Here is a 23,308-nt window from a genome sequence, read left to right as displayed (position 1 = left end):
CCGGAGTTCACGTATGACCAAAGTTCCAAACAACAACATTTGAGAGTTTTCAATAGCAGGTAACCACGAGGCGTGGACCTGGATACGATATGCTTTTTATTTCATTTAATGTAAATTGATTTTTTTCCTGACTGTGGTAGTACGAATCAAGTTAGGAAAACTTCATGCGATGCATTCAAAGGCACTACAAAGGAAACAAATTTTCGGAGATTGAAATTTTCCCGAAATTCTCACAAATCAAGATGCGTATGCAGAGAATAGGCACACTTAATGAATGACAAATAAATAACAGAATACTAACAGTGTTCCAACGCGTGGATCATATAATACCAGGGTACTCACCAAAGATATTTACACAACTTAAATTGCGGCAGAGTTGGCACATAATCACATCAAATCTTTCACCGAATGGAACTAACCAACAACTTTGCATTTACGATGATTATGTGAATACCCGTTATTATTCTAAATTACTTACTATCAACTGTGTTCTTGCTGACGACGCCCCTGGCAAATTCTCCAAATGTGATATGCTGATCAGAGTCAACCTCTTCCCCGAGATTTGGTTGTGTGAAAACTGCCAGCGTATTTCTCGCGACCTTCCCATTACTCATAGATGGTCTGACGCCTCGCACAAAATGCGGGACAGCCTTAAACTTTCCCTTTGTTATTCTCTCGAGCGCCTCGCCCGTTTGGAATGCAATGCAATCCCTAGGAATCTTTACTTGGACTGTCTCTCCTGTTCGAGAGCGAATGTAAAGTCCAGCCAGTGGGTCGGGGCTTCCTGACATCTCCTCTAGTGACGGCAGGCTGGAAAGGGATTCCGCATTGGAAACTAATGTCGATGTTTGGTGTTCGTCAACAAACATAGCGGAGGTCAAGGCTGTCAGGACAGAGTGATCCAAATGCACACCGCACCAATCATCCTCGTTTTCTGTGGAATCTTCCTGTGACTGGGGATAGTAGTGGAGCAACCTGGCCTTCGTGGTGTTGCTGGTGCTGACGACATGTTCGACATAACCCTTTGTGTAGCCCTCAATTTCTTTCTCGGCGTACTGGTCACACGCTCGTGCAACTAAGACGGCGGTATCAATCAAAAGACGACAAAGGCTTTCAAGGCTGGTTTTAAATCCGGGCAGAACTTTGCCTTCGGGCCAGATGTTGGCTGACAGGTATTCAGGGAAATTCTCTTCAGAAAATTCGGGCGTCGGCTTAGCACAGTCCAGTGAGGGGTCGGTGTAGAAAGCGCAGTTGGCGTAGAATGACCCTTTGAAGGTGTCTACCTGTCCATCTTTAAGCTGCTCTTTGCCCAAGGACCATCCAGTCAGGTATTTCGCTGCTGGGTTTTCAATCTTGGCTGAAGGAAAACGCGTCAGTACAGTGTAACAGTGATGACAAGATTCACAACATCATACCAAGTTCATTCTGGGGCAGGTTTCCGAGATAGGAGGCATAAGACAGTGCTTGGCGCCGAAGGAGAGGGAATTCTGATGGAACGTCCTTGACAACCAAGATTCCAAGAGAATCTGGGCCAAAAGCTTCAACAAGTCTTTCGAAAGGTACACTTCCTGGAGAAAAAGTCAATTAACGCAATTATCTTGACGGGAATTCATGTCATACCGGATTGTAAGTCTGCCAGCGACACTACAACCGGCTGGGCAACAGAAACAGTAGGAGCACTCATAGTGAAAGTATTATAAGATCAGCAAGTAAAGTTCGTTGTTTCTCTTGTAGGAGAACCCGGGGAATAAATGAGGTGTGATGATGTGCTACACAATCGTGTTCGGCCTTACCCTTTTTTATATGCTCGGTTGGTTTGATAGCTATCAGACTAGACACGTTAGTATTCCCGTCCTGCAAAAGTCCATGATGTGTTATGGGCTCAATAATCCTATTGGATAGTTATTACGAGTGCATGAGATTTGGGGTGGGCAAGTGGAGAGTGTCAGAACAAGTGATGGACCCTCGCTAGGGAGGGCCCGTCAAATAACATCAATACGAGCCGATTGGCTATTCTTTACGAGACCAATCGGAGGGCGTCCCCTAAGTCCATAATTGTGATTGGTTTGTATTTACGACTAGTTGTTTGATCTTTCAACACCACGTACAGCTCTAGATTCATCGAGTATTTTACCTGATCATTTCAAAGGGTTGCATTGCTTCGCTTTCAGAGCCGTATCAGATTCAAACTCAGAATTTCTTCTAGCTCATATAAAAAATAAGGCTGTCTGATCCTACGAATCTTCTACAATCACTGGCCCCAACACATGTTCTTTGTTGCACCCGCCCGCCTTGCATATTTTTAGCCGCATATTGGAGGTTGGACGTAGCTTCGTGAGGACGGGCTTGCCGTCATGACCTGGTGATAATCTTTGGTAGACTTTGTGCACCCGCCCCGTCTCCTGTACGGCCACATCCCTCAGCCAAAACCATCTTGACTCCGGAGGCACGAACCCAGTCGCATCCCGACCTGTCTCTTCAAGCAGTAGGGCCCCCAAAACACCGTCCATCGTTGCCACTACGTCCCAGGCAACCATTGATGACGGAATCTCCTGCAAGGCTTGGAGTGCAGTCATTCGAATGTCGTGATTCCTGCAGGCGCGGACAACTGTACATAGCGGTAGGATAAGACCTTGCCCCAGTAGGACGGAGGTTGGGCGGGGATGCGAAACGCAATCGCGGTAAAGACTAACGCATTGGGTGGTGAGATCCCTGAGCTCGATTTCAAATGCATCATAAGCTACCTCGGTTGGATCGAGACAGCAGGTAAGTGTTATGTGGAGAAGAAGCCAGTGGATTTGTGCGATTCGCAAGCCCTTTTTTGTCGCGTGGTCGACTTTAGGACTTTGAGCATAATATTGAATTATCGACCTCCATTTTTGCAAGTGCGTCAGAAATGTTTGCTGATGCAGCGTGAGACGCCGGAGGGTGTCGAGAGAGATGCCTTCTGCTGCAGCATCTGTAGTGTTGCCGATAAAACTGATGGCAAATGTGAAGAACCTGCCCCAGGAAATGAAGAACTTCGAGATAGGTTCGGATCCAGGATTATGGAACTCGGACTCGAGGTTGATTTTGAGCGGGTGCAAATACCTGCGCCGCGGTTGAAGAGACTGCGAGGCATGGCTCATGGCAGCTATACAAGGCAGCACGTGCTCCATGTCGTCGAATTCGGTGTCCCTGGAGTTGCCATGATCACTGTTGGCCTTGCCCTCGAACATGGTGATGAAGTCTTTCAACACACCGAGGCATGAGTTGAGTAGTTGTTCGGCTATCCTTACTTCTCCCTGAACCAGTTCAAATATCACTAGCAGCAGAGTCGTGACGACAACTGTCTGTGGTGATGAAGCCGCCATTGAACCAATGCGTTCTCTTAAAGATGTTACTGCTTTAACATGATGCCGTAAAGCGACCTCGCGATGTTCTGTCACGAACGGACGATCTGACACGGGTAGCAACGGTCTTTTCCGAGGCGACCCAGACTTCACATCGTGAGATGTGGAGCGCATGAGCGCTCCAACGGCAAGGATCGAATGGTGAATACAGTCATCTTGTAGGCCCTCGCCGACGATCAGCTGTGACCAGGTGGGACTCGTGTAATAACCTGCCAGGTTGGTGGAGACCTGGTGGCGGAAGTAGTCGAAGTAGATACCGTCTTTGTTAAAGATCTTGGGTAAACTCGATATAGATCGGGGGGCTTGAGACAGTAAGACAAGTTGGGAGTTGCATGAATCAGGGTTGGGTAATGTTGACCGAGGGGCGATTGGTTGAGGAGCGGTGCGCCGGACGGGGGGTTGATTCTGGCGTCTTTTGCGGCGGTCGATGCGCTCCACGTAGCCTTCACACAGGACCCCAACCTTCTCACAGCGGAAACATGCGGGCTTCCGCTCGTCGCACTTGACATGACGAGACTTGCAGGTGGCACAGCCGGTGCGAGCCTTCGGTCCACCGGCTCGTCGTCTCTTGATGTCCTCAGTGGGCGAGGCTCCGTCGCTGCGGCTGAGGGTATCTTCGGGAGAGGCCTCTAAGGGCTTAGGCAAGATCCAGGGACCGATGTTAGAGGCCGGGTCTGGCCCGAGATGCTCCATTGTTTTCAGCTCGGTAGGATTAGTTGGCCACGCGACAAGTGGTGCGATTCTTGCTCATGAGTGAAAAGTTCGAGAAGCAGAGAAGCCCGGGAAGATTGGTTTGGGGGATAAATGCACGGTGATTCGGAAAACAATCGTCTCCACCAAACCCCCCCGGATTGCGGGGTTCATGCATGACAATGGATGCAATGTTATTCGCGCATTTCCTTATCAGAAGCTCATGTGAATGGACAGTTTTCTGCTCGTAATTGATGAGCCAATCAGAGAATGCAGGTTGAGGCTTGTAGCTCTTGGCGTATATCAAGACTGATAAGTCGTGAATCCAAACTCCCCAGCCTGGCCGGCGGACAATACGCTGCTAGTGACACATTGTGTTGCATAGAAATCTAGAATATGTTGTATTTTCGATTATGTGATCAATTGTTCTGCTATTTCTCAGACCATTCTGCGAAGACTTGGTAGTGCAGCTCGAGGGTTTAGGGTTAAAGGCTGCGTGAACGTCTGGATACAGCGGGTGTATTCATGATAAGTCAAAATCAATGCCGTAGATAAAACATTCAAGCCCAGTGGAAATTTTATATTTTTCATAGCTTTTCTACACACCTTTCTCTTACTATGACCATGAGATGATTGGTTTCACAACATCACCGCGCTTCATTGCTTCCACTGCTAACCCAAAGTCTGCATGATCGAAAACTTTGATGAGTTTCTCAACAGGGAATTTGCCATCTCTCCACCACTGAACCATCTGAGGAATGTACTTTTCGGTGTTGACGTGGCCCTGGACAGCCCCGAAGTATTGTTTTCCGCTGACCATGAAAGTTTGCATATGGATCGATAGGTGAGCGTCCGGCATTCCCGTTCCAACTTGGATGATCTTGCCCATGTATCTCGTCCCTTGAATCTGAGCATCCAGAAGAGGCGGATGCGCACTGGTGTCGATGCCGATAGTCGACCCAAGACCTTCCGTCGCCTCCTTAATTTTCTCTGTAACTTGAGACATATCAAGCCCGGTTGTGTTGATGACATGCGTAGCTCCAAGCGATTTCGCAAGTTCAAGCCGAGACTCAACTCTGTCAATTCCAACAATGGTTTTACATCCTTGGTTCTTTGCAGCTATCACAGCAGCCAACCCTACGCCTCCCATTCCCGCAATGGTGACACAGTCTTCCGGTCCGGCCTTCGCAACGTTGATGACGGTTCCGCTGCCAGTTTGAAGCCCACAACCAAGTGGTGCTAGCACTCTCAAGTCATCGCGGCTGAGACCGAGGCCCGCGGCATTGACAACAGACTTGTCGCTGACAACCGTGTGGCGTGCTAAGCTGGATTGTCCGAAAAAGCGCCCGCCGATCCTGTCGGAGAACACAGGCTCGCCCATGAAATTGATTTCGAAGAAGTTGGTGCAGTGAGATGGCGGGCCTGTCTTGCATACGTGACATGTTCCGCAGTATGAAAAAGACAAAAAGACGGCGTCGCCAGGTTGGACTTTTGTCACTCCACTTCCAACTTGAACTACGTAGCCAGAGCCTGTGAAAAATTGGTCAGCATTTGGGGATTAAATCATTTGACTCCGTCTTTTGGGTCTTAAATTCTGTATATCAAGAAGTTCTAACCTTCATGTCCAAGCACTCGGGGATAATACACCCCGGGAACGCCCTTATCGGCAGGAGTGTTGCCGCAGTGCAGATCAGTATGGCAAATGCCAGACGCGACAATCTCAACGAGAACTTCGTCGGAACGAAGATCTCGAAGAGTAACGGGCTCAATAGCCCATTTTCCCTCTGAAAAGGGGCCCCTGGCGACAATTGCCTCCGACTTGAACGACATTTGGTGTATGCCGGGATGTTTTTGACGACAGTACGAGGATGATCAGGGGACAGCTGGGTAGTCAAGAGGTAGGTTCCTACAGGGTTGGATATCAGGGTAAATCCGAGTTACAATATAAGAAGATCCAGATTCAATGTTTGATGGGTTTCGGGTCGATGAATGAATGAAGAATGACCAGGGGAAGTTGGAGGTGCGGGGTTAGATCGTGATGATAAGTGGTACGGATACATCCACGTGTGTAGTCCAACTGCTTATTTAGGTAATCCCAGCAGCTAATAAATTTGATAAGGCAAAATACCAAACCAATCATAGCCATATACGATCAAATAGGAAACGCATTTCCTCTAGCACCATAAATGAGACGATATTTTAGTCGATCTTTCAATCGAGAGTGCGGGGTAGATAGAGAGACGGGCGGAGGAGGCCGAAAACCAAGCAATTCTCCAATGTAGGGAAAGATCTGTGGCCAAGTAATGAATCAGGAGTCATCAAACAGGCATATTGCATCTTTCTTTCTACAACTACACCTTTGAATTATATTTTTGTCGAGTCACTCGTATCATATCCGCCCTACTAAGATATTTAGATTTGTTCTGTGCGTCTCAAGATCTGCTACCGAAATCACGGGGCCCGAGCGGTTCCAATTCAATATGCGTTTGAGTGCTTATTGTATTGTAAAGTTTTTCTTTTGGATTCCCTTGCTAGATTTTAATTTCCCAAATAAATGTATAAAGTATCCAAATCTAGCACCTCGCTCAGAAGAATGATCAAACGCCTACGATATTTAGCGTCATTGAGTAAGAGTATCCATAAGTTACAACTGGCTGTGGTTAGAAACAGAAGAAGCCGCTCTGCATATACGGCGGCGTACCAAGCTGGTGTCCGTATAACAGAGACATACTAACGGAATCACGGAGATTATCCTAGAATACTACCACACTGGCAATGATATTATTTCTAGGAGTTTTCCTTTGAATGCAGTATTCAAGATACGTTTAACTGATGACGTTATAGTCTTTGGAGGCAATCATATGCAATTCAAAAGGCAACAGCCATTAGCTGTATCCTCATTATAAAATTATCTTTCAGTCTGGCTCCTGAGTTGCTATTAACATTCGACACTACTAAGTAGGCATTTATAAGCTGCACTGGGAAATCTTTATTCTCCCAACTCAGGTTCATAGCTCCAGGCACTTAAGGACTACAGAGACACTCACATTTTTCTTTTTTGTTGAAGGGTTGTGAGTTCCTATCATCTCCAAATCCACTCATATTCACCAAGATACATGGTATTGGCCTGAATTGGTACCAAAGATTGAATGGCAGACCGGCATCAGCCTGAACTTTGAGACATCTCGGTGAACAGGGGCCATAAAATTTTTTTGGAAAACTGAATTTTCTGCTGTGGAGGTATGGAGACATTTGTCGTCACAGAAAATAAGCTATAGAAGCGTTCTCCTCACGCCATGCCAACTTGCCAGTTTCCAGGGTACATATATATGGTTCCTATCGGTTGGAGATTGCACTAGTAACTTCCATCTATATGACTATTAATACTACCATTAACCATAAATCGCTTGAATTTGATTCAAATGATGCGTTAAGATTAGCTATAGGACGCTTTGGCAACCTCCGAGATTTTACAAACGAACAATGTGCACTTGTATATTTTCAGTCATTGTTCTATTATTTTAATTATTGACAAATTCAATAATGAGTGAAAGACTAGACGCCATCTTTTACAGCCTTGCAGCCTGACATAACACAAAACGACAACTCCGAGAAAAGTAAGGGAATATTTTTACACCCGCCAGTCGAAATCTTTTGAAAAGAAAAGCCTATTAGGTTTCATGTCAACGGATTGAAAACTAGACTTAACAACTGGTTATTGTAAACATAGATTGGAACTGCGGTCTTTACGTAGGAGCTATCTATTGGACTTGTTGTGATAATCTCTGTATTGTGCTTGAACATTGCTAACTTTTCTTTGGATTGCTTTTTAATGACTTGTGTGGCGTGAAGCTGACCCAGTATCTAGCACATAAATTGAGCGTCTATATCTAGGTTAGATCTAATTCAATTGGAGTCAATCTTTGTTCATTAATCTGATCTACTCTTGTTTCTACTCAACTCTCAAAGAAAGGATCTGCTCTTACAACATCATTAAAGCAAGAGCTACTATCGATGAGGAAAATATGTGACTTAGCGACTGTCCTTGAAAGCGAACGATGCGATCGAGTTGAACTGATTTCATAACATCCTAAGCCAAACCTACATAACAGGGAGGCCCTCAAATGTTGTAGGAGCTGTTTATTTTTATTTTTTATGGGCGCTACATTAAGCCGGCAGTGTGGCTGGCGATTACCACCTATCTTGATCAAAACACACTATTGTAAAAGCGGCATACAGTTCTCGTTACTTGCTGTCAATGAGTATCCGCAATAGCAAGAATTCTCTTATTGGAAGTCATCCGATAGATTCAGAAGTGATGCGCAACACTAGTGACGCAATTGTACCCGGTAGATTGCCCCCAATCCTAATGGCCATTTGCCGACCAAAAGCATTCCAGGCAAACGTATCAATCAATTAATCCGCCTCCCATGGTCCGTACCTCTTGGAGGCTGGCGTGGCCAATGCTGGTTCCAAACACCAAGTCTTATTTGCACAATTTTTTTTCCCTTCAGCCGACCCTCCCTCCCTGCAGGCTTGTGTCAATAGGGAAAGTTGGCTGGAGTAATCGACACCGCTAATTAGCGGTCGAAAGAGTTCTTTTCCACTTTTGCGCCTGCCTCAATGATTTAAAACGGCCCGTCTCAGCGTATCGTCCCGACTTGACATCATCGTCTCACACTAGTGAGGCAGCGCAGTTACATTAGTTCTAGGTTCCAGCCGCGCTGACTGGCGTCTTGGCGGATAACGGCACTTAGCGTCATCCATTAGCGGGGGTTCCTTGTGGCATGTATCATTCAATCTCGGATTAGCGAGGCCAACTCCACTGGGGAATCTGAATATTGTTGTTTTCCATCGTCAAAGGGGCCATAATATTAGGCAGAACCGCACTGTTGCCTGTCTAGTCCCGGTTTGCGGCGACGAAAGATCCTTTCGCTTGCGGCATAGGGTTGCTTCCCATCAATGACGGTTGGAATAAATTCACCCCAGATTCATTTCAGGGGCAAAGTGCTATAAATCTTTGCTAAGGCCAGTTTGTTGATTCAATTTGATCTTCATCCAATCGATAACCTCTGGAGGCCGCCGAAGCTCTGACACCGATTTAACTCAGCTCAGCCACACAAAATGTCGTCCCTTACTAAGCTCATCGCCGCAGCCCTGACCTTGGCGATGTCGCCTCTGGTTGCTGCTAGCCCAAACGTAACGGCACAGCTGCTATCAGGAGGCTGCGCCGTGTACCCGGACTACGACGCCTCAGCCGGTCAAGCGGGGCCGTGGTCCATTCTGGCTCAGGGTACCGGCGGGTTGATCGATAACCACGGCCTCACTGCCATCTACTCGCGCGGCTCGACTGGCATCCGATGGGGATATGTGAGTTCGACGCCGGATGTAACCACCCGATTGGCCATTTAATTAACCCAAAACCTTCGTCTTCAGATGGCTGTGCTTGACAAAGCCGGCGTGGCGCAGATTCCTCTCCAATGTGTCGACGGGCAGGGCATTCAAGGCAGGGTGCCTACCGGCGTTTCGGGTTACACCTGGCAGAATCTTGTGGCTGCGGAAACCCCGTATGATGCGCTCATGATGTATGAAGTCGACGGAACCGCGATCCAACCGTACTCGCATTACACAACCAACGGTACAAAACTGGACGGCATATTCCTGGGCTCCGAAGGGTACACAACCTGGGGATTCAGGAAGGAAACCGATGCCGAGCAAGGAACATTTTGGGAGGCGAGAGTGCTGGGCGCCAACAGCAATGACCCTGCGACCGGTGAACCGCTTTTTGAAGGGGAAATTACTGGCTTCCTGAAGGTATACGGCTCATAGGCTGTCGGCTTGGCTCGCCAATAGGAAGTTTCACCGGACCATAAACCGATCATCCGACGTATTGCTGACCCAATTGGGACAACCAAACACACCAAGCTTCAATGTCGGTGGTCTTTAGTTCTCAAATAGCAATTGTTTCTGTTTCCCTGGCGTTGTCGTGTTTCCCGCTTTGACCACGGGTGAGAGTCAGGACACACCACGTATAGATAGTTGTGAAACATCTCAATATCCGTACTTTTGCCGCATGTGACATGAAGTTAACCGAGTACTTCATTCAAAAAAGAAAGAAGAAGTATGCTGAACGGCCTTCTGCCTTTAATTGTGTGTATGCGAGATCTAACCATTGCATTCCAACCGGGCAAAGGACTGCGTTCAATCTTCCTAAACTTTCAAGGCACATCGTTGCAACTAAGCAGCTAAACGACGTCGCGGCCTACGTCGCACACCTCGTTTAGCATTTCCATGACGATCATACATGCAAATACGAACCCGAAAGGACTCGTCCGTTCATTCGCTCATTTGCTCGTTTGCACACGATGCTCATTCGATGAACCTTGGCTCGGACTTTTATTCAACCCGCCCCCCCGCGTTTGTTGCACCCGAATGACCCCGCCGTAGCACTAATGCACCTTAACCGGGCCTAATCTTCTTCGTCCCGTTGATCGACGCAGGGAGCAAGAGGCGAGTATGCCACCCTCCTCTTCCTCCTCTGATAGCTAGGCGGTTCCACCCGGTTTCGCATCTCGCGGCCGAGTTTCGCAACCTGTTAGCTACTCAATCTAGCCATACCAGTCCGGGCTGTGGCATTCGTCATAGTGTGGGGCCTGCATGGCAACCGGGTGGCCATGTGAGCTGCTCAGGGTTTGCTGTTATGCTACAGCCATGGGACGAAGAGGGTAGCATGGGTACTATATTACATTACTGGACCCCAACTTTGTCTGGAGTCTAATCTTTTGTTTTACCATACCATCATTGTAATCTATCAACCGCTCAAGATGTCGATGTCAATGCTTCCGAATATGAACGCCACAGCTAGCGCTGCGGTAGACAGCACCCTCGTGGTCGAGATGGCCAATCGATGGCCCGTGGCAGCGACCGCCCTTATTGCCTGTGTAGCTGCGTTCCTATTGCAGACTGTCTTCAAAATCGACCCATTCGCAGACATACCAATGGTTGGAACAGAATACGGAGGGTCCGAAAGCCGTAGGAAGAAATTCATGAATGGAGAGGCAAGAAATCTTTACCTGAACGGATACAGGAGGGTAAGTTTTATGGGCCAGGAGGATATCAGTATTGAGTTGACTGAATTCGAGTATAGTTTAAAGAGAGGGCCTTCCGAATCACCACGGCGAGGAGTAAGGTCCACGACCATGCGAACGACGAGGTCCCTGTACTGATTTGACTGCAGAATCGCCGAACATTGTCGTCGCTCCTAAGTTCATGAATGAGTTGAAAAGACTTCCAGATGATGTGCTAAGCTTCAACAAGGCAATTGAGGAGGTCAGTTAAGGTGCCGCATTTTCTGATTATTGGCTCTCTAGACTGACAAGTCACCATAGTCTATGCACGCAAAGTATACCGGTGTTGACACAAATATCGATTTACTACCCCATACAGTTAAGACCGCATTGACACCAGCTCTTGGTACGTCTCTGTGTTTTCTTTTCTACTCCTGGTTCTCTACTTACGCAGCTAAACAGTACGACTCAACCCCGTCATCGCAGAGGAAGTCGTCGAGGCCCTCCGCTCGGAGCTTCCTCAATCAGGTACCTGGACAGAGGTCAAGATCATGGAAAAGATGATGCGCGTCATCGCCATGGCGTCGGGTCGTGTCTTCATTGGCCCTGAACTTTGTCGAAGCGAAAAATACCTCGATGCCTCGATCAACTACACCATCGATCTGATGAAAGCTGTTCGCGCTGTTGCAGATATCACACCATGGATGCGACCCTTCTTAGCAGCAAGGAAACCAGAAGTGAGAAGAGTGAGCCAGCGGCTAGACGAGGCGGACAGATTCCTGAGACCGGTTGTTACAGCGAGACGAGAGGCAGCAAAGAACCCCGACTACCAGACTCCTGATGATATGTTGCAGTGGATTATGGAGGCGCAGACCAAATTCGGACAGAAGGATGATAAGGAGCTTGCCCGGTATCAACTCGGCATCAGTTTCGCTGCTATTCACACCACCACTGTCACTACAACCAACGCGTAAGCATCTGAAACGAACATCTATATTGACAATGTTACACGAGTGAGACTAACTAAAGCTTCAAGGCTCTACACACTGGCTGCGATGCCTGAACTGGTCCCTATACTGCGTGAAGATGTCCAGTTGGCGCTAGCAGACAGCAACGGCGTCTTCACTAGCAGTGCAATGCAAAATATGAAGAAACTAGACAGCTTCCTTAAAGAAACCATGAGATATTACGCTCTTGGACCCAGTACTTTCCCCATTCCCTTTCGCCTCGCATTAGCTAATATCTTCCACAGCATCTTTCCAGCGAAAGGTCCTCAAGACCTTCACCCTTTCCAACGGCCAGATTATCCCTGAAGGGTCTGTCATTGAGCTTCCTGTTATCGGCATCAACAGCGACGACGAGATATTTCCGGACGCTGATAAGTTCGACGCCTTGCGATTTTACAAGCTCCGCCAGGAGAAAACCAAGCAGGAGACGGGTGCCAAACAAGCCGAGGTAGTCGCCAACGCCCAATTCGTCAGCGTCGGGCAGTCAAGCCTGACCTTCGGATATGGTCGTCATGCATGCCCAGGCCGATTCTTTGCTGTCAACGAGATTAAAATGATCATGGCTACGACTTTGGCCAATTATGACATCAAGAATGTAGGAGACAGCAAGGAACGATACAAGAACTTGGAGTTTGGAGCGATAGTAAGTCTTATTGTTGGACATATGAGTTTAAGAAGACATGTTTCGCTGATTCCAACTTCTAGACCCAACCCGACCCCGAAAGGTTGATCCAGATGAAGAAGCTATAAGTAAAAACAGAGATCTAGGTTTGAAGAGTACTATTTAGGATGGTCCGTCTGCAAAACATAGCAGATTGCACTGATGGGTGTTTAATGCATGATGGTGCATTGAAACGTTCCTAAAGAACGACGAATACCATGTATATCCGCTTCTGCAGGTGAATTCCAACATGAAGTTAATCCATCCACATATTGAAATACATAATCAAAGAACTTTCCGCTGGGCCTTTTTTCACGCGCCCCGTTACTTGCAATTGTCCTACAGGCGTGGCTGACACTGCTGCTGATGCGCAACTTTTTATCAACGTACTTTAAGCACAGTCAAATAAATCCCCAAGTTGATGCGGAACGCCACATTCAAAAAGAATAATCAGATTGCTTTGAGTCTAAGAAATTTCAAACAGGCCACACTTGGCGTGGCTCGCTAAATGCATTTTATCGCTTCTCCATGCCCAGATCCAATAGTATGCTTATAGTATGCTCAATTCCCCGATTCCCAGAAACAAACAAAAGAAAAGATCGCCTACCAAAGGCATAATTTTCATGGTCTAGTACTCAGTTCGCTGGTTCGTAGGCCCAGTCTCTCCAGTCTCCACTTGGCCTTGTTTCTGCCGGGAGCTCTGTTGTTCTATTTTCACCCGCGAAAGTCCCTTTGAGCACCAGCTCCTTGGTACGGTTCGTAAGGGCCGTTATGATACTGTTGTTGCTGATACTTCTGTTGGTTCTGGTTCTGATACTGTCCGCTCTCCATGAGGTATCCCTCATTCAGCACTTCTGAGCTGGTAACTGGCTTCAGGCCAGTCGCTTGTGAGTTAATGACTCGGCTTGGGTGGAACCAGTTGAATAGCAGTGCCGTAATACCCATCAAAAGAGCATCGAAGATATAGATGTACATCTCTTTCGTTTGGAGTTCTCCTTCCTTGCCACCGACGTATTCGGCAACTCGGAATAAAGAACGAACCATGATCAACAAGCTGGTGGCGTACAAGACCCAGAGAAGGCCTTTCCAGGGTGTTTGAATGGTGTGAGATGTTGCTGTTGGGCGGCGAGAGTGGCGAATGTGGAAGACAAGGGTTACAATCATGAAGAAGCCGAAAAACAAGATTTGGATGCAGAGGCCGCCGATAATTATGTTCTCGCCCTTCTTAACGGAGTCACTGTCCTTGGCTGTCGCAAGCATTCCGCCACCTAGTTCAACCAATGCGTCAGAACATGCTTGAAATCACCAGCAGGAAGGGAATAAAGATGGGTGTCTTACCTCCACTTTGGGCAAAAAAAGACAAGACATCACCCAGAACAAAAACTTTGGTCAGACGCTTTGGCCTGATCATTGAATACTCTCCAGCATCAAGGAGGTTGATCAAGCGGCCAAGAACCATGTAGATCGATGCGGCAAACAGTGCCGGGCCAAGAAGTAGGAGGATCGACTGGATGATGTAAGGGTTCTTCGTATAGTCGGGTGATTCTGACGCAGACATTGCTCGACCGACATATCCAACCGCTTCGACTGTAATTAAATCGTTAGTCGAGACAAAGCAACTAATTTCCATTGGAAAACTTACAAAGACACCCAATCACAAATGGAATAAAATACCATGTCCGGCGTCGACATAATTGGAATATGTGCAGTAAGCCGGAAACTCCAAACACAACGATAAACACGGTTGCCGCCACCATAGACGGTTCATAGTGATAGAAAGTGAATCCGCTCGATGCGCCTCCGGTGGTTGTGCTGTTATCCGCCATTTTTGCAGTACCGATGATGTGTTGCTCCTTGGGGCAACACTTTCTGATTCCGGATAAAGTTGGACAACAACTGTTGGCTTAATTAAAGCAGTAGGTCTTCCCGAAAAGAAGGGGTACAAAAAAAAACCGGTTGCTGAATCGTGCAAAAAAGAGTGTGTTCGGGTAATAAAATCGCTTGATATTGAGTCTACCGCCATCCCAATCAGTCCAAGAGCCGCGATATAAGTAACACTCTTCCATCTTCAACTCTCCCCTTTTTTAACCCCTTCATGTTTGCATACGCGTTGTTGGAGTGCAAAATAGTAACAACACGAAACGCCCCTTGCGCTAGGCAGACTTATGGATGGCATTTGCAGATTTTGAGATTGTACGCGGAGTCGCGATAGGGCTGAGCCACCTTATTCGGCATTTTTCATACGCGTATACGCAAGATGCAGCCGTTAGTTGGCGCCAAGCCAGTGTGGCTACCGACAGTGCTAGCAGGGATGTCTTAGTCGGCGAAGTCCAGCCGCCCTTACGCGTGAAAAGCTTGCTTGTGCTAGTACCCAGTAAATTTAGACCCCTGAGTTGGTCTTGTTTGAGGTGGTTCAATACGCGTATTGATTCCTCGGATTGCACCCCTGCTATCCGCGCATTCGGAGCGCCCATCCACGGTCTGATTAATATTCCTCCATCGTGAATATCGAAGCATTGACGGGTTACTTTGCGTGGGAACAGGCTACCCTGGCAACACGCGCATCCCGGATCGATTCAAGACGTCAGAATCCTTGGGGTTTTCTCGATAATAACGGAGAAAAACCGAACCCGCGGAGTTCTGAATAGACCAGGCCTGTCACGTATACATGGGCTTTGTTTTGGCATGCCGTGGCGTGGTTCAAAGTGCCGGCGCCTCGATAATCTAGCCACCTTATCGCTCCCGTTCGAGGTTCACCCCACCCGAGTCAGGTACGAGACAGGCTTTGATTGAGGCTGAGGAGGGGTACGCGAGTATTTTTGTTCTAGAATGATGTAACAGGGCGGCAAGCGGGTATTTCTTAAAATCTTTAAACCGCCATGTGTGCAAATCCTAGGCCCCTCTCTCTTTACGACTTCAGCTTTTGAATTTGCCGTTGTCCTAGAAATTCTGCACGATTTGGTGACCATTGTCTTTAGATCAACTCGACCTCGTTTAATTAACTCGGTACCGGATTCGACCAATTTACGCGACACCCAGCCTCTCAAGAGGTCGGCGTATAACAATATCATCAAGATGTCGAAGCGCGACACAATTCGAATGGTCGAAGAAGATGCCGTCCCCCAAGACTTTCTCCCACCCTACGAAGCAGCGATAAATGAAGGGTTAAGGCAGCACAGTGATAGCGTCAGAAGTAACCTCCCCCCCCCAAATTGTATAGCCATAAAGCACCCACTCTAACCAAGCAAACTTCAACAGACGATGGCAGAGTTGACGTAAATCTCGATTCTCGCCTGGCGACAACACTCGCCCGCTTTATCCCCGACTTCAAGGACCCCGCGCAACTTGCACAAGAAGCAGCGGCCCAGGGCCCTCCACCGGAATACTTCGAGGCAGCAGAGCGCTTTGCAGAACGGAAGGCTTTTCCCGTGAAGCTGAATATCGTGATCCAAGTCGTCGGAAGCCGTGGAGATGTCCAGCCCTTCATCGCCCTTGGCAACGAGCTGCAAACTTACGGCCACCGAGTGCGCCTAGCCACACATGACGTCTTCGACGACTTCGTGCGAAAATCGAATCTTGAGTTCTACCCCATCGGCGGCGACCCTTCCGAGTTGATGGCCTACATGGTCAAGAACCCGGGCCTGATTCCCAGTCTGAAGAGTTTGAAGGGCGGTGATATCCAAAAGAAGCGCAAGATGGTCAAGGAAATGCTTGAGGGATGCTGGAGATCTTGTGTCGAGCCCGACACACTAACGGGAACACCTTTCGTGGCGGATGCCATTATTGCAAATCCGCCGAGTTTTGCCCATGTCCATTGCGCTCAGGCCCTTGGGGTACCACTTCACCTCATGTTTACCATGCCTTGGAGCAGTACAAGAGCCTTTCCGCACCCGCTGGCAAACCTCAAGTTTGGTGACAACGGGGTTGTTGACCAGATGACGGCGAACTTCGTGTCATACAGTATTGTCGAGTGGTTAACATGGCAAGGGTACGAAAGTTGCAATAATCACTTGACGATGTTCTCACTGACAGGTATGAACAGATTGGGAGATGTAATCAACGAATGGCGCAGGACGATTGATCTCGAAGAGGTGCCATTCTCCGAAGGTCCAGTCCTTGCAGAGACACAGAAAATTCCCTTCACATACTGTTGGTCCCCAGCACTGGTTCCCAAGCCCATTGACTGGCCCGCCTACATTGGTAAGAACAAATCGATACTTGCAGAATGACTGAAACTGATCGTTGGTTGCAGATGTATGCGGATTCTTCTTCCGCGAACCACCTCAATACACACCACCACCGGACCTGGCGAACTTCTTGAAGAACGGGCCAACTCCGATCTACATTGGCTTTGGAAGTATCGTCATCGATAATCCAGAGGAAATGACCAGAACACTGGTCGAAGCTGTGCGCGCTACTGGCGTTCGAGCTATCATATCGAAGGGATGGAGTAACTTGGGAGGCATCGATTCGGACGACGTATTGTTTCTCGGCGACTGCCCACATGAGTGGCTCTTTGCTAATGTTGCGGCGGTCTTTCATCATGGCGGCGCAGGCACAACGGCATGCGGGCTGTTAAATGGACGGCCGACAACTATTGTGCCGTTCTTTGGAGAGTAAGTGATCCAAAGGCACGAAAGGTTGTATTCGAAGACTAATTCATTTATAGCCAACCTTTTTGGGGAGATATGGTTGCCATCGCAGGCGCAGGACCGAAGCCGATTCCACACAAACAACTTAACGTTCAGAACCTTAGCGATGCCATCCGCTTTTGTTTGACACCAGAGGCGTCAGCAGCAGCTGGAGAGCTTGCGGCCAAAATGAAGACAGAGAACGGTGTAGCCACAGCAGCCAAGTCATTCCACGCCAACTTGCCTCTCGAAATACTCCAATGCGACATTCTGCCTGATGAGCCGGCATCATGGGAGTTCAAGAGGGGCAAGAAACATTTGAAGCTATCCAAGAAAGCCGCGGGCATTCTTGTTGATCGTCTCAAGATTAGTCAAAAGAATATGTCATTGTTAGTCTGCAGCATAAACCCCGACTATTTGAGTTTTTGGCTGACAAGAAGATCCCTTCAGGCACGAGTCGAGAACATACATCATTGAGAACCGCCGCTGGGACCCGGTTACCGGCACAGCGTCAACCTTGATGAGTACGGGAATAGGCCTAGTCAAGGGTGCTACCGACATTGTCGTCAAGCCTGTCCAGGTGTACAACAAGCGCTCGAAACTCAAATCGGCCGAGATGGAAGATGCCCTCAGAAACAGCAGCGACATGCAAACGACACCTCGGTCGCTCAGCCTAGCACCGCCGCAGACCGACGCCATCGAACGACCACGAAGTGCTGGCAGGGGCTGTGGGAGTACGACTGGCGCGGTTTTTAAGGCCTCAGCTTCCGGCGTTGGCAGCTTCTTCAGATCGTATGGCAAATTCTATGTCGATGTGCCGTTGGCAGTTACGGACGGCTTCCGCGCGGTACCGAAGCTTTATGGCGAGAAGGTTCCAGATCGTGCTCCAATCACTGATTGGAAGTCCGGTGCAATGGTCGGCGGAAAGAATTTCGTTACTGGTATGGGAGAGGGACTCTCCGATCTCTTTGTCCAGCCTTACAAGGGCGGTCGTGATGGAGGGGCGGCTGGTGCAGCGTTGGGTGTAGGAAAGGGTATGCTTGGCATGGCATCTAAGACTGTTTCTGGTAAGCCTTTTTCAAGACAACTATTACATCTGACAGATTAACCAACTAACGTACTTATTGCAGCCGCGGTAGGAATTGTCGCATACCCCGGCCAGGGTATTTACCAAAGTATCCGGACAGCGGTGAAATCCAAGACGCGACACAGTATTGCCAATGCTCGACGGGCTGAGGGCGAGTACCTAGCTCGTAATAGCCCGGTTGATATACAGCTGGTGCTGCAACGGTTTGATGAGATTAGCCGTGTCAGTGCCGACTCAGGCAAGAACAGTGTTGGAGACAGATTTGATTTCGGAAGAGAGCAAAAGTATTAAGATACCCCAGGGAGAAGCAAGTATAGACCAATTGTTACTGTTTGACGTAGGAAATTTGATTTCACGGCGTTTCAGCAGCAGTGGATTTGACCTTTTGTAGAGCAAGACTGAACCATATATGAAATAGAATCCTTTACAAACAAGTAGATGGAACCAATCCTCATGCAGACCTAAAGCAAGACCGTCTAACTATTGCCCCACAAGTCTAATACGTCAGGAAATGTGAAAATTCCACGGTGGAACGAACGGAAGATGAATCACTTTCTTTAGGACAACAAGGAAAGCCATGATATAGTTTAAATCATGGCTATACGATCACCAAGTGCAAACTGTAGCACTAACACAGGACTACATCCATAGATGTCCACCTTGTGGGATAGAACCAAGTCACTTGCGCCGATGGTTTAGTGGTAAAATTCTCCGTTGCCATCAAGCAGCGTCGGGGAGCCGGGGGTTCGATTCCCCCTCGGCGCATCAACTTTTGCTCTATAACAAGAGTTGAGTCTTTTTCAACACAATTAATTCATTTAAGATATAAGGGGATGTTTGCATGAATTCGAGTGTCGCTTTTACTTCTGTTACGCTACATAAGCGACTTTGAAGACCCAGCCGAGTTGCTCCTCGTCAATCAGCGCGTCTTCCACACGGATCTTCAACTCAAGCTTTTCTCCGGAGCTGGTGGATTGCCATCTGAGCTCCTCGCCGCCTTTAACGTTGACCAGACTGACGATGTCACCCTCCAGAATGGGAATTGGAGCCTTGATACCAACCCACCCGTCAACGACAGCGGGCTTCTCCAAAAACACGATGTAAAACGCCTCGTCTGTCTGGGTGAATCTCAAATCCGGACCACCTACAATCTCACTTTGCACGAACCAATACGTCGTATTGAAAATAGCTTCCCCATGGCCCTTGATCCACTTACCGGCTTCACGCAAGTTGTCCATCTCAGCCTGCACGATGGTTCCGTCCGCTCTCGGGCCGATATCCAGCAAGAAATTGCCGTTTTTGGACACCATGTCGACGAGTGAATACACAATGGTGCTGGCGTTCATGTACTCCTCCGGTTTCGTGGCCCGGTTATACCCATAACTGTAAGGGTCCATACCGCGGTTGCTCTCCCACTTGCGCCGCTGCGCCGATGCGAAGGTTTGATACTCAGGCGTGTCGAAGTCAGCCGCCTCGGGTATGCCGCAGCGGGAGTTGATGGCGACCTGACGGCCTTGGGCGCGAGCCTTGTTCCACCACTCTGCTGCGAAGCCCGCTGTGCCGTTGGCAGCGCCGCAGTCGCACCACATTATGTCAGTTCCATAGTCGTAGGCCAGGGCCTCCATCTGAGGGACCATAAGGTCTGCTATGAAGTCATTCACGGGAACGTGACCGGTGTAAGGTTCGGGCTCCCCTGTGTATGGGTTCAAGGCCAGAGTACCAGGCCAGGACACGGCTGACGGTGTTGGGAACTGTACAAAGCCGTAGGGGCCGAAGTCAGGGTTGAACCACTCAGGCAACGAGAAGTATGTGCCACGCTTCAGGGATGGCTGGTATAGTTCTGCTGCGTCAAAAAGTTCCTTCAGCAGGTCACGCTTCGGGCCGTAATGAATGGAAGAGCGGTTGGATGTGTCACCCGCGTCAAATAGGGCAAACCCGTCGTGGTGTTTGGTCGTGATGACGAAATACTTGGCGCCCGCATCAGCGAAGAGGTCAACCCATTCCTTTGCATCAAAGCTTGAGGCGTTAAACTCTGGGAATGTATCGTCGTACGCCCAGTCAGGGCCGTAAGTGTCAAGACGGTAGCCGTAAAAGTTGGAACGGTCACCTTCTGGGTGGTGCGTCGAATACCACCAGAACCACTCTGCATAGCTCTCGTATGGAGTCGAATTGCCCCAGCCAGCGACTGAATAGGGACCCCAGTGAATAAAGATACCAAATTTGGCCTCGTCGAACCATTCAGGACTCTCGTGTTTGGACAGACTTTCAACGTCCGCGGTCCACTCGGTCAGGCCTATCTCAACGGCTTCCACTGTCGTTACTGTCCGCTTGTATCCTGCCTCTCCGTCAATTTCTACAGTGACGGGGGCAGGACCATTCGAGAACCCATCGACGCCAACCGTAACAATCTTTTGATCACCAGGACACAATCGCTTCAGATGTCCCGGGAATACAGTTCGGAAGCCGTCTCCTGAAATGGTCACGTTGAGACCACTGCCAGCTACACATTTTGAACCAGCATTATTGACTGTGACCTCGACCACCTGAGTTCCGTTTTCAACCCATTTTTGTGTCGGCCGCACTGACTGGACGCCCACAGCTGGTCCCTGTTGCCACAAAGAGATGGCAAAGATATGAAGTCGACCTTCAGTCGCGTTATTCTTGTCCGGTAGTGTGATTGAGCTGAGCTTCTTGCCGGGAGGCAACGCCGTGGTACGTTCGAAAATGTGCGAGCTGTTGAAATCAGAGCCATTGGAGGTAAAACGGCTGGGGAAGATGATCTCTCCACGATTGATGGTCAAGAAGCTGAACCAATTTAGAGTGCGTAGCTCGTACTCAAAGGTCGTGTTGTCAGAGTACGTGAAGGACACATTTCCGCTGACCGTAGCGCCTTCGACATCTCCTGCGATGAGGAAGGAGGCCGAAAAGTAGGTGCTGGCGTTTTGAGGAACAATGAGTGTTTGGCCGGTGCAGATTAGGTTGTCGGGCTCCGAGGGGCCGGTGTAGCCAGGGAAGTTGTACTGAATGCCCGTATCGGTCGAGGTAAACTTGGGGCCTACAACGGGTACAGGATAGGACTGGTTAAGGACGTCAAATGATGCTTCTCCAGGTCGAGTGCCGAAAGCTTTGTTATTGAATTTAGGCGTCAAGTCGAGAGGCACAGACTTCTACGCGGTGTTAACAGCGTTCACCAATCGGCTTCGTCCAGACAACTACTTACTCCATGAGAAGACGAATTAAACACCGTCCCAAGCGCGAAACCACTAAAGGCTAGGACCGAGATTATTTCAAGTCCCTTCATATTTGAATTCCCTGCCTCCAGTTTTGTGTTCTGCCGAGGTATATGTGCAGCAATGCGATGCATCGCTATCCGAGGAGGCCAGCCATTCTTAACTCCTGGCTACAGTTCAGTAGTGGGGAATGATGGCGATCAAAACTCTTCAAGGCCTATCCCTTCAGTTCATTCAACACGTCGCTAATGCCAACCCCGAATGGAACGGTAACATTTCCCGACACAATGTCCACTATTCATGTTACCATCGACATTTCGGGAACTTAAGAAGTTGGGGTTGCTGCGTAGTGAGGGGTACCACTGATAAGACTGGTGGACGTTGGAGATAGCACAGCTGCTCCGGACGTCATAGCGACAGGGGTTTATATCCAGGATATGCATAGTAATGGAGCACTTTTCCAAGGGACGTTATCGCATTTGATTAGTAGAAGACTCCGAGGCCGGTCTTCTTCATACTTTGGCTTTCCCTCCGTTAGTCAAGCCATTAACGCAAAAGTCGGGGGTGTCGCTTCTATTCTTTCTCTTGGGCCCCTATCTTCCATTATCACCACTAAAGTGTTGAAACAGAAAAACAGAACGGGGAGAGATTGAAGAAAGCTGCAGAGGAATGAGTGAGAAATAATGTTCACGAATCAACATATTAGGACTACTAAGGGATAATATAAACACAAGGAAATAGAGAGAGACAAAACGGCATTAGGGGGATACCGGTAGTAAATGAAGCATGATTGATAAATATAGGGATGCGGCCAATGCCGTAGATATGGATGTTAGGGTCTTTGATGCCATCTATCCGTGCCATTGCCCAATAGAACTAGCTTTACAGCCGTATCACATAAAGTCACTACAATTCGTACTTGTTTGTAGAGGAGTTAGCGGCTTGTATCACCGACGTCTTGTTACGAGTTTAGTATCTAGGTATGATAACCATGGCATAGGTACAGATAGCAATGTAACCCAGATCGTCGTCAACCTGCACCATCCCTATGAGGCATATATGCTTCGCCTTGGCCGTTTTCCAATTATAAATGCTTCGGACTCTAGCCGTTCTGCACTCATAGTCATTATCTTGGGTCGTCCTTTATACAGTTTGAGAGACAAGTGTATCTACGTACCAGAATGGAGTGTCATAACTCTAAGCCGTGATAAGAGATTTCAACCCCGTCGCCACGTTCAAATCTGAGACCCGAAGGCCATTTGTCTATGCTAAGGATTAGTTTTGTTTTACCGTGATACTAGCATCATGTGATATTCTTCATCGCCGACCAGTGCAAGCTTCAGTCTCACCATGTTCGCCTTTTTCTGATGAGCTGACCGCACAGTCGGTGCACCACAATATGAAACAGGTGGCCATTTCTTGGGACGAGTATTTGGAAAACATTTCATCAGATGTTGCCAGACCGACCTAGGCTGGCTGGGAATTTTTACTGCTAAAAAGCTGGCGATATTGCAAAGCAACATCATGTTGACATTTTTGCTGG

General features: G+C 48.4%; 8 protein-coding genes across 8 annotated transcripts; 3 read left to right on the top strand and 5 right to left on the bottom strand.

Annotated features, from left to right (window-relative positions):
* Positions 1-470: 470 nt before the first annotated feature.
* EsH8_I_001489 (2OG-Fe(II) oxygenase family protein) lies at positions 471-1,684 on the bottom strand (the record flags this gene model as incomplete). The annotated part of the gene is made up of 3 exons (XM_083268902.1): positions 471-1,357; positions 1,416-1,568; positions 1,621-1,684. 3 exons carry the CDS (start codon positions 1,682-1,684, stop codon positions 471-473), a joined length of 1,104 nt encoding a protein of 367 aa, XP_083119340.1.
* Positions 1,685-2,234: 550 nt separating this feature from the next.
* EsH8_I_001488 (Zn(II)2Cys6 transcription factor) lies at positions 2,235-4,085 on the bottom strand (the record flags this gene model as incomplete). The annotated part of the gene is made up of 1 exon (XM_083268901.1): positions 2,235-4,085. The coding sequence occupies one exon, from the start codon at positions 4,083-4,085 to the stop codon at positions 2,235-2,237; it is 1,851 nt and encodes a 616-aa protein (XP_083119339.1).
* Positions 4,086-4,698: 613 nt separating this feature from the next.
* EsH8_I_001487 (NAD(P)-dependent alcohol dehydrogenase) lies at positions 4,699-5,912 on the bottom strand (the record flags this gene model as incomplete). The annotated part of the gene is made up of 2 exons (XM_083268900.1): positions 4,699-5,612; positions 5,699-5,912. 2 exons carry the CDS (start codon positions 5,910-5,912, stop codon positions 4,699-4,701), a joined length of 1,128 nt encoding a protein of 375 aa, XP_083119338.1.
* A 3,294-nt stretch (positions 5,913-9,206) lies between these two features.
* EsH8_I_001486 (uncharacterized protein) lies at positions 9,207-9,911 on the top strand (the record flags this gene model as incomplete). Its single annotated transcript, XM_083268899.1, has 2 exons — positions 9,207-9,452; positions 9,519-9,911. The coding sequence occupies 2 exons, from the start codon at positions 9,207-9,209 to the stop codon at positions 9,909-9,911; spliced, it is 639 nt and encodes a 212-aa protein (XP_083119337.1).
* Positions 9,912-10,906: 995 nt separating this feature from the next.
* EsH8_I_001485 (cytochrome P450) lies at positions 10,907-12,906 on the top strand (the record flags this gene model as incomplete). The annotated part of the gene is made up of 8 exons (XM_083268898.1): positions 10,907-11,173; positions 11,230-11,266; positions 11,320-11,411; positions 11,471-11,555; positions 11,612-12,119; positions 12,186-12,352; positions 12,402-12,799; positions 12,862-12,906. 8 exons carry the CDS (start codon positions 10,907-10,909, stop codon positions 12,904-12,906), a joined length of 1,599 nt encoding a protein of 532 aa, XP_083119336.1.
* Positions 12,907-13,531: 625 nt separating this feature from the next.
* Positions 13,532-14,375, bottom strand: EsH8_I_001484 (RTA1 domain-containing protein; the record flags this gene model as incomplete). The annotated part of the gene is made up of 2 exons (XM_083268897.1): positions 13,532-14,085; positions 14,156-14,375. 2 exons carry the CDS (start codon positions 14,373-14,375, stop codon positions 13,532-13,534), a joined length of 774 nt encoding a protein of 257 aa, XP_083119335.1.
* A 1,517-nt stretch (positions 14,376-15,892) lies between these two features.
* On the top strand, positions 15,893-18,826 carry EsH8_I_001483 (glycosyltransferase; the record flags this gene model as incomplete). Its single annotated transcript, XM_083268896.1, has 7 exons — positions 15,893-16,010; positions 16,076-16,805; positions 16,860-17,017; positions 17,070-17,433; positions 17,487-17,837; positions 17,899-18,515; positions 18,579-18,826. The coding sequence occupies 7 exons, from the start codon at positions 15,893-15,895 to the stop codon at positions 18,824-18,826; spliced, it is 2,586 nt and encodes an 861-aa protein (XP_083119334.1).
* A 578-nt stretch (positions 18,827-19,404) lies between these two features.
* On the bottom strand, positions 19,405-21,836 carry EsH8_I_001482 (uncharacterized protein; the record flags this gene model as incomplete). The annotated part of the gene is made up of 2 exons (XM_083268895.1): positions 19,405-21,702; positions 21,756-21,836. The coding sequence occupies 2 exons, from the start codon at positions 21,834-21,836 to the stop codon at positions 19,405-19,407; spliced, it is 2,379 nt and encodes a 792-aa protein (XP_083119333.1).
* Between the last annotated feature and the right edge of the window lie 1,472 nt (positions 21,837-23,308).

The sequence above is a fragment of the Colletotrichum jinshuiense genome, chromosome 1 (assembly GCF_051148585.1).
Source record: "Colletotrichum jinshuiense chromosome 1, complete sequence".
Classification (NCBI taxonomy): Eukaryota; Fungi; Ascomycota; class Sordariomycetes; order Glomerellales; family Glomerellaceae; genus Colletotrichum; species Colletotrichum jinshuiense.
This window is presented reverse-complemented; position numbering and strand designations above follow the sequence as displayed.